The 9,830-nt window shown below is 39.4% G+C and overlaps 1 protein-coding gene across 1 annotated transcript in view; it reads right to left on the bottom strand.

Moving 5' to 3' along the window:
• Positions 1-5,806: 5,806 nt before the first annotated feature.
• Positions 5,807-9,830, bottom strand: part of SUSD5 (sushi domain containing 5) — a 43,402-nt gene continuing 39,378 nt past the window's right edge. The window contains exon 5 of the mRNA XM_009968434.3: positions 5,807-9,291. Coding sequence (XP_009966736.2) covers positions 8,009-9,291 — 1,283 coding nt within the window. The 3' untranslated portion in view covers positions 5,807-8,008. The remainder of the gene's footprint in view (positions 9,292-9,830) is intronic.

The raw sequence follows: 9,830 nt of genomic DNA, 5'->3' as shown, positions 1-9,830 counted from the left end.
TTTCTTACTCTTTCTGTTGAAACAACTTGTGGTTCCTGTGTGAGATGGGGCCAACCTTGTATAAAATAGTGATGATTGATGTTTTTAGTATTCTCTTCTGTAGAAAGCAGTTTGCATGTTTTTTTCAGTCTGGTGGGACTAGCTGCCTAGTTTTCATCCAAAACTAAGTACTTTGAAGGCCCAAAAAATACTGTGTTAGAGATGAGTAGTGCACAATACTGAAGAGCAGAAATGCTGCTGACCTCAGAGGATCAAGTCCTGCAAGTGGATTCCTCCTGCTTACATCAAGGGGAGACAAGCATTCAGTGCTTCTATGACTGAACCCTAATTTGGCTGAATGGAAGTGAATTGGAAAACCAAAATCCACTTTACTGTTTTAAAAAGGCAAACCATGATCTGTAATAGCTTGCTGAGTTGCTGCTATAGCTTATGTATGCAGTAGAAGTATAGTGTCTACACTGTTGAGCGTCTACAGAGAACAAGAAGGGGAATCCACAGGATCAGGTTTAAGTGCCCTCCAGCCTGTGACAGCAATGAAACATTCTGAAATGCTAGCTGTGTGTGAAAGATGTGTGAAAGATCAGATTGGGGGTTTTTAGCTTCTTTAGTATAAATCACAACTAATCCTCTGAAGTCGATGGGCAGACTGTTTAATTCTCAAAATGAAAAGAGCCTTTTAACTTCAGGAGATTTATCCAGCTCCACTTGCAGTAACAAGACCAGAATCTGGCTTGCTGTATGCCTTGAACACACAGAGGTTGTATCAGATTTCCTTACGCTTTTTGTTCCACACACTATTAACACTCCATTTATCATCATTTTATGTAAGAATTGAACTTTGCCTTAAAAACTTACAAGGAGTTGATTGTAAACCATCACTTCCTCATGAAATACAGGTATTATACTACACAGCTGGGGTAGCTTCTCCCGTTTGTCCCTCCTTTTCTCTTGCTGGAGGTGTGTGTCTGCTCAAGGGAGAGGTTACTGCTCTGGAGGCCTCTTCTGTCCTTCAGCTTTCCAGGCTGCATAGGACATCTCCAGATTTCCTCTTCAGGAACTCAACCATTGGTATTAAGATCATACGTCCAAATAACTTTATCTTTGATGCTCTGGCTTTCGAAACCAGAAATCCCGCCATTAAAGGCATGGAGCTGCTTGGAGGCGGATGTATCCACCTACATTGCCTTCATTTTAGAACATTTTTAGTTTACTTCTTTCTTATCACCATTTACCAAACAGACTTAGGAGCTCTGTCAAGCACCGACTATTGTCTAGCTATTTGTTTCTGTGGTGCCCTAGCCCGTGTGCTGGCTGCAGCTACTTCAATGCAAAACCTTAAAGACTTCCAAAAGAGGTGCCTGGAATTCAAGTTCCTGGGCCTGAGGTTTTCCATAACTACACAACTTGTGTGGAAAGAACGTGTGCATAAAGCTCCTAATCAAATTTTGCCTGTTGGTGAAGCAAGTAGCATAGACTACTGCAGGTACGAGATGACAGAAAATCAGTTCCAGGATCTCTTTGCGTTGCCACCCAGAACTATTTCTTTCCAGTTAAAGAACTCCTTTCCCCTCTCCAGCACTAATTGTCAGAGATTGTGATAATAATTTTTTAAAGAAAAAAGTATGTGGTGAAGTATTGTAATATTTTCATTCCACTGGTAAAACACTGACCACCAGAGTTAACCTGTTTTGTGATTCGACTTCAGTGGGTTACACTGGGGATACATTTAGCACCTATGAGCCCTAATTTTTCCTCTTCATCAAACAGTTATTCAACCATTGCAAGTCTCTTGGGTATTATCAATTTTCTGGTAAGCTTGTGATTCTGTCTTTAAGGCTTCCTTAGCTGATCTCTTTTCATGTTCAGTCATTTCCTCAGCTCTCAACATTACAACCAAAATCCCCTGCCATTGTGCCTTCTCGGGTGGGGATTTCATGATTTACTAAGAAGTCCATTAGCCAATGATTTATTTTTCTTAAGCCTACATTAAGTAAGTCTGATGTCCTTTACTGTTCCATTTAACCTGAGGAGGCAACTGATACTCTTGCGGCCTCCTGAAATGGCACTGTGATCCCTTTTTCATTTTGTTCAAGTGTCTGTGGATTTTTTCTGGCTTTCTTAATTTCCATGACATACGGTCCCAAGCCAGTTCAATCTTAATAAGTACAAGTAGTTCTCAAACCCTTGTTCTTTTCTAATGAGAAATAGCTCCTCTTCCAGTTCTTCAGTATTTATTGTGGCTTTTTTCAGCATTCTCAGGTTCTTTTAACTGATTTTTCTTTTGCTGCTGCTATTGTTAAATGCCAACATTTACATGTGACTGCAATAAATTAGTGACTTTTCTTCCACTTCTCTGATCCTGCCAGCTCTTCTTGGGAGGCTGCAGGAATATGGTTTTTGCCTCCCTTCTGCCACCTCAAAGTCTTGCAGTTGTGAGTTGTCTGCTTCAGATGTTAGCAGCTTCTGCCTAACCTAATGGGATATTTGGATTTTGTCTCTATTTCTTTTTCTGAGATGGCTTACCATAGATGCTGATGCTCAGGGAAGCATCAGTTCACTGAAGCCACGGCGTCACATGTCTGACATGAACGCAGCATTGGTGCCATGTGTCTGCTGACCCTGAGCTGACTTGAGAGGAAATTTGTATTGACCTCAGTGGCAGGATTGCTTGCTGTAGAGCTGTACAATTACGCTTTTTAATAATTGCTTGCATTTCTAGCAACAAAGCTGGCTATTTGGGTAGCTGATCCTCCACTGTTGTCCTCCATTGATCCTCCATTGACTGCTGGCTGTCAGGACAATCTTTCTCATGTGAGAACCAAAGCTTGCACAAGGGAAGAGACTGACAGGTTGGAAATCAGTGTATCTGACAGACTGTTCTAAGTATGTAATCTTTTTCAAATTAATACCTTCTCTTACTGTTAGTAATTCTTCATGTATTACTGGCTTCTTGCTAATTCATCCCCCCCATAAACAGCGATATTGATTACAAAAATGAAGAAGGGTGGTAGTGATTCTCCTACTCAGTTCTGTTTCCATAAAACAGCATTGCAGGCCACATACTTCTGTGTCTCGGCAATTCCGATAGCCAATAAAGTCAGCTACAAAAAATAATTGTTTTTAGAATGATCAGTACTGGCAAGTTCAACGGGAATTCAAATGTCCTGCTGGGCCCTTTCATTTACCATAGTGATTCTGCAAGCAAACCTTCTTTACTTATGTTGACAAGGCATGAGCCAAAAGCAAATTAAAATTGCTCCATTTTCCAGAGCTTGACTGCCTTGGAATGCTGAAATATAAACCCAAAAGTTAGTCAGAAGTTGTTCTCAATTCACCTGGAAAGCCTGTCTGACCAAGGAGGTGCCATTCTTTCATATTTGCCAGAGTCATTTCGAGGTAGAATTAAAGGTGCATCTCCTCAAGACAAGCTATTCCCCTGAAAATCCAATAGCATGTCCTGCTCTACAAAGCTATTTCTCAATAGGCTGTTGCCATTAATATCCACTGTGTCTCTTCACATCCTTTACAGTGAATTATTGGTCTATATTGATAATGAAGGCAGACTTAGAAGGTCTTTCAATTTCTGGAGAGTCTTCATGAAAAATGGTTTAAATAGCATGCAAATTTTACAGCTCTGAAAACGGAGTTGTGATTAGACAAAGATTTGTTGGATTATAAACGTACAAGTGTTTATTATGGCTGGTACTGAGAATAAACAGTTGCCTGCATATGCCAGCTACTATGGAAATATGTTTTTAAGTTCTAATGTGAGCTGTAAACCAAAGCTACTTCAGTTAAAAAAATTCAATACTTAAACTGTGGGGAGAAGTAGTCAGTGCCAGAGAAAACATTCCCATTTAATAATGTTTGAACATAGAGCTATGATGCAGTTTGTAGCAAGGCAGTGAGAAAAACCCACAACTAATCCTTCATTGCAGCTGTCTGAACTTTTGGTTGTCTGCCATACTTTAAACAGCGACTTCTTTTTTCTGGTGACTCAAGACTTGAATGACCTAGTGTGGAGAGTTTAAGCTATATACAAAAAAGAAGTTAAGTAAGAAATAGCCAAAGTAAGTTGGGTTGCACCTCCCAGCAAATCAGGGGTTTGTATATTAAGTCCTTTACAGTGCCTAGGGAAAAAATATTAAAATAAATAGATACCTATTTATTTATTTATTTTTGGCAAGAAAATATTCAGCAGTTTAGACACCTATCTCTCATCCCTCCCCTCTTCTCTCTCCTTAGAGTACTGATGATATATGGAAACTAAATTCTGTAGAGAGTTCTGAGTTTTTAAGTGTACAAATGCTAACCTTTTCTGTAGAAAAACTTTCTAAGTTTTATTTTATTATTTTAAACTTTTTCTTCCCTTTGATGTATCTCTTGGGTAGGCCTTTTAGGTGGCATGAAGTAACAAATCTGTTTTTTTACTGATTAATTCTTTTGCAAAGTAATGGAACTTGCTTACTTTCAAGTAGAAATATGGGGGTCAGAGGTGTAACTTTATGTGACTACTAACTTTAAAGAAAAAAATTGGGAGTTTCTGCCTTTGCCTCATTCTCACTATCACTTATCTGAAAGGGGATTAAACATTTGACTATTATCTTGAACTGAAGGTAACCCTGAAGTTTGACAAGTCTTACAACTATCTAGTAATTTCTTGTCACAACTAATTTTTAAAATGGTTATTCATAGCTACATGTATCTTTGCATTACAAATTATTGGATACAAAAAAACCCATAAATTCTTTTAATGGAAGAAAAAAATCAATCTATGCTGCCTTCAATGCCCCTGGCAACAAATCCCCAACATAATAGCTTTTGAGGTACCATACACAATAAGGCAGGACAGCACAATAAAGTAGATATTGTCATCTAGCTGGCAAATGCAAGGGCAAGCAGAGAAATTTAGGGGATTTCAGACTGAGAACTCACAGAATACCTAAAATCCATGATTTTAGTGTACAAAGGGAAACGAACACCATTTGCTTGAACCTCCAAACACTGCCAGCAGCTTCAGATGTTACACCCCACAGTGGCACATCTCAGCCTGCCTGACAGCAAACCTGTACAGCATCATCTGTATGAAATGGGGGGCGGTGAAGTGGGGGTAGTTGTTAATAAAGGAAAGGAAGGGAAAGGGAGATCACCACTGAGCTGATTCTGGCCAGCTTTTTGTAACACATGGCTTCCCTGGAAGAGGATGATACATGACTTTTGTCACAGAGTAACAGATGAATCTCTTAGTGACCGGATGTCACCATCACAAAAATCACTCCTGATATTTCCCCCTTTCCTTTTTTCTTTCCTAATTTCAGTGCACAGCTAGCACTTTCAGCTCTTAATTCCTATAATGAGTAACTCATCCCTCCCTATATTTTGTCCTTATCATCTTCAGATTTGGTATTTACTGTACTATTTTTATTGTTCGCCATCCCTACAGTCTTTGATTAGCCAAGTTTTGCACACAAAAGGAGGTATAAGCCAAATGTATCATTCATGGGCTGTTTATCACCATCTTTTATTGATCTTCCCAAGCTCCCTGAATCGTTCTGGTAAAGTGAAAACTGAGTACAAACAGATGCTGCTGCAAAAGTAGGTAGATGGTCTTCTGAGCTGAGCTGGGCTGGCAGGCTAAGCTGAACACTTTTCAGCTAATTTTCTTAATATCAGAGTGTCTTCTACAAGAATTATCCAAGCAACAGACCCACCTTTTCTCCCTAAACATGGGGGGAAACTGGATTATTTGAACAAGATCACACACAGGCGCTTCCTTTCCCTTTTTTTTTTGGTAACTTGATTTTTATTTAAATATGTCCAAAGCATTATGTTAATGTACATTTTCCTCTGGTTCATGAACAAGTATTTCCAAGTCTCAAATAAGAAACCTGTACAGCTTGTGTTTGTAATTATATTTTGAGTCTCATTTACACATGTTCAGTTCCTGAGCCAAATAGTATTGACTTTTCATTTTGAATGATGCTGCACAGAACTGTAACACATATTTGTACCTTTCTGTTAAACAATATTTTTAATGGATGTTCCTGTGTTTATTTTTCAGCATATTTCCATTAGATTACAGACGGTATGTTTTAGTTGAGTTAACAGTCTCCATAAAGTTGCTTAGTGCGAAATCCATTGTTTTTTAAAAAATGTTACTGCATAAAAAAATAGTTTACAACAGAAATTCTAGGTTATTTCATAGTCTAGAATGCATTAAAAGCAGAAATTCATGCATATGTCAGAGAACACAATATTTACAAATCTGTACAGTTTCTGTCCTTCTTTATTTACTGTGGCTCTTGACAGGCAATTAGATTCAACTTGTACCACTCTGAGGTCAAATTCTCCAAGATAACATATAGCTGTCATCTAAAAATGCTTTGTTTTCCTTACCAGCACTGAGATCGATGGCTATATGTATGAAGGACCCAGTTCTGTACTCCATTTCACAGAGCCTACCTTCAATGGAGTTAGAGATGGTTACTACTGTGACTCAAGGCAGAACATGAACATGGGTGAACTCCACCCGGTCACCTTTTCTTACTCCAATATTTTGATGTGTTGAACTACTGGTGTATTTTGGCCAAGGCTGTACAATAGAGTGGCAGATGAATTAATTTCTGACCTGCAGATTATTCACAGTTGCCAGTCTTTTTCTTGTTCATTCAGAAAGGTAAGGAAGAATATTTCATACTCAACACACCAGATTTATGTTAAGGGACTCCAGAAATCATCTTCCCCTCTCTCCCTGTTTATTTTCAAAACCACTTGAAACGGAACATGCAGTTGGAAAAGCCTCTGTGTTTTCTACCCTAGCACCCAGTCTACAAGCCAAGCATTTGCATTTTATCAACAGAATGCAATTTCTCTCTTTCCCAGATTTGCTTTATCTTTAAAACCACAACAAGCAGCATTCAAAATAGACACCCTTCTCCCATACCCAATGTCCACCCCAGACACCCTCCAGCTGATGAAATAGCAGAATGGTGAAAATCGGTCCTTCTACAGAGTTCATATGGCAGAAGTATTATACATGCCTTCAGTTGCCAGAGGTACTACCAGCTGTAAATTAAAATTTGGTATTGTGGTCAGTCGGTATCGTGTTCAGAAAAGCAACTGACTTCAGATAGGGTTTCCCTGGAAAGTGCTCCATCACTGTCTGGCTCTGTAATAGAGGCTGTTCGTCATAACACCTGGAGTCAAAGGTGCTCTGACTCCTCTCCTGCTGATGCTCAAGGAAGAATGACACTTACAGTATTCTCTGAATTCCAGGGAGACATCGTGATTTCTATAAAGAGATTAGTTTAAGAATGGCACTTCTTCACTAAGGCTTAAAGAGCACCTTCCAGAAAAACAGCGTAATGATCCAACATTTGTGGCTTGTTAGATGCACAATGTTGAAGAGAAGTACCTTAGTAATCATTGCAATACTATCCATTAAAGTATGGTTGCAAATAGTTTTTCTTTTTAAGACACGTCAGGTAATAATTTGTTATGGTGGTTTATCCTGACCAGCTTGGGCAGGTTCTAAAAAAGGAAAAAACACCAAATGTGTGGTTGCTCCAAAAACATCCTTCTCCCCTCCTTCCCTCCTTCTTTTCCTCTTCCACTGAGAATAGACCAAGAAGGCCTGACCAGCCCTGCCATTACATTATAACCAGGTAACACAGAAATTAATCAATTAATTTATTATTAATAGGAGCAAAATGTAAAAGCGGAACAAATTGTAGATGTACTACCAAGTACGTTGTGTCCTGCTGATGTCTCCAAAAGACCCTTGTGACAAAAACGTACATAATTCTTTAGCTCTGAAAGGTCAAATATGCTAAACTGTGACTTCAAAAAGATGAAATCTTTTCTGTCTTCTACGTTCTGTTAGCGTTCTTTTTTTTTTTTTTTCCTGCTTTCTGCACTTCTGGATTTTAGCATCCACGAGTCATGTGATCCTTCTAGCATCAATATGTTTTTCTTCTGATTTCTAGCATCTCTGCCAGAAGACTCCTGGTTAGACTTTCTGCATTTCGATGTGCTGGTGGTGGTAGTGGTGGTAGCAATGATGTCTGGGTTGACACCTTCCATTTAGTTTATAGACAGAATTTTTCTGCTGGCGTTTTTTAAAAAACCACACAGCCAGGACAGCTGCAACCAGTAACAAGCAGAGAAGAATCACAATTACTGCTATGATAGCACCCTTACTTGACTTGGGACAATCCTCTCCCCCACATGGCTCAGAAGTAGGGACAGGTTTTTCTCCAAGGCCCGGGGTAAGATTTTCTTGCTCAGCTAATTCCTGGGATGATGTGTCAGTAAGTATATCTGGAGCTGGTGCAGTGGTTGCCGCTTGTGCTGGGTAAGCAGTTGTTTCTTTTGGTTCTGCATACAGGGTGTGATCAGAGGGGCTGACCATCACAGAGGTCTCTAACATGGACGTTTTTAAGCTGGTTATGTCAAACAGCATCGTTGTACTGGGCTCCTGAGTCACAGTTTCTGGAGACGTAGTTGGTTGGTCCCATGCAGATTCGTCGTAACCTCTGCTCCTGCTCAAGTTCTCCAGACCACTCACCGATGTAAGTGGTACTGGTGTCTCTTTGGCACCTTCATCATATATCCTTGTTGTTGCTGCCACAATCTGTGTTAAGCCTTCCTCTGGAGCTGGGCTGCCATTGCCCGATTTTCTTACTTCAACGTGATTCGGTTGGTCAGTTGTGAGGACGACATCGTCTTCTGTTCCCATCGATCCATCAATTTTATCCCCGTCCTCTTCATCACCCTCTACCACTTCTTGTGTTACTGGATAGCCATCTAACCATGACTCGTCAGTAATGGCAACTGCATCTATCTCTGCCTTTGTATCATTAGGTGTGAGAATGGGCCCAATGGGGAAATGCTCACTGTCATAAAATATTTTGGCACCAGGTTCATCGTAGGCTGTCTTCACTCCAATGTGGTTATCACCTTCAGAAAACTGTGCTTTAGTGGAATCATCTGTCTCCTTCTCTGGTTCGGGCTCACTGAAAGCTTCTGATGGAAACCAGAACAAGTTTTTTTGGCTTAAAAGTGACACAGGGGATTCAGTTGGTGCCTGGCTTCCTTTTTCAGAAGTGTCTGTGTCCTGAGTAACATCTTTGGTACTTCCAGTTCTCCTTTCCTCTGAACTTTTACTGAAGGAAAGCTGTTCCTGCTCTTGCTCAATTTCCTCTTTGCCATTGACATGTTCATTCTCAACAATAGGTATTGATCTGTCATCAGGAAAATTATCTTCATAGTCAATGTGTGCCTCAGTTTCATCTAGAAAGGTTAAAAAAACAAAAGAAAACAAAACAAAAGCCAACACTTAATTTCTCCAGAAAAGCGCTGGATTCATTTGTTACAAGAAGCCAAGAAGAAAGGTGCAATGAGGATTGACTTTACACAGTATTTTTCATTCAGTGTTATTGTTTATTTGAAAAAGGGATGGTCTGCCATAGGCTGATAGTCAATACCAAGAAAAAAAAAAATCATTATAGGTGTCAATGCTAACCACTAATAACTTATCTTTCCAGATTTAAAAAATGTATATAAATGATTTACTATCTGCAGTTAGAGGACTTCCTTCAATTGCTTATTGTTTTCTCAAACCTTCAGTCTCCATAACATGACTCTTTTTGCCAGACTTGAGGAAAATTTTTCATCATATTCAAGCAAGAAATGGGTGGGGAGAGGAAAGTAGAGCAGAAAATAATCCATTACTAATTGGATTGTAAAAAAATAAAAATCTGCAAGTTTTACAGCAACTTCATCCCTTTTGAGCCAGCTGATTTTGAAGGATTATATTCAGTACCTTATGT

The sequence above is a fragment of the Tyto alba genome, unplaced genomic scaffold (assembly GCF_018691265.1).
Source record: "Tyto alba isolate M040663 unplaced genomic scaffold, T.alba_DEE_v4.0 Super-Scaffold_46, whole genome shotgun sequence".
NCBI lineage: Eukaryota > Metazoa > Chordata > Aves > Strigiformes > Tytonidae > Tyto > Tyto alba.
Note: the sequence above shows the minus strand (reverse complement) of the source record. Positions and strands in the feature narration are given on the sequence as shown.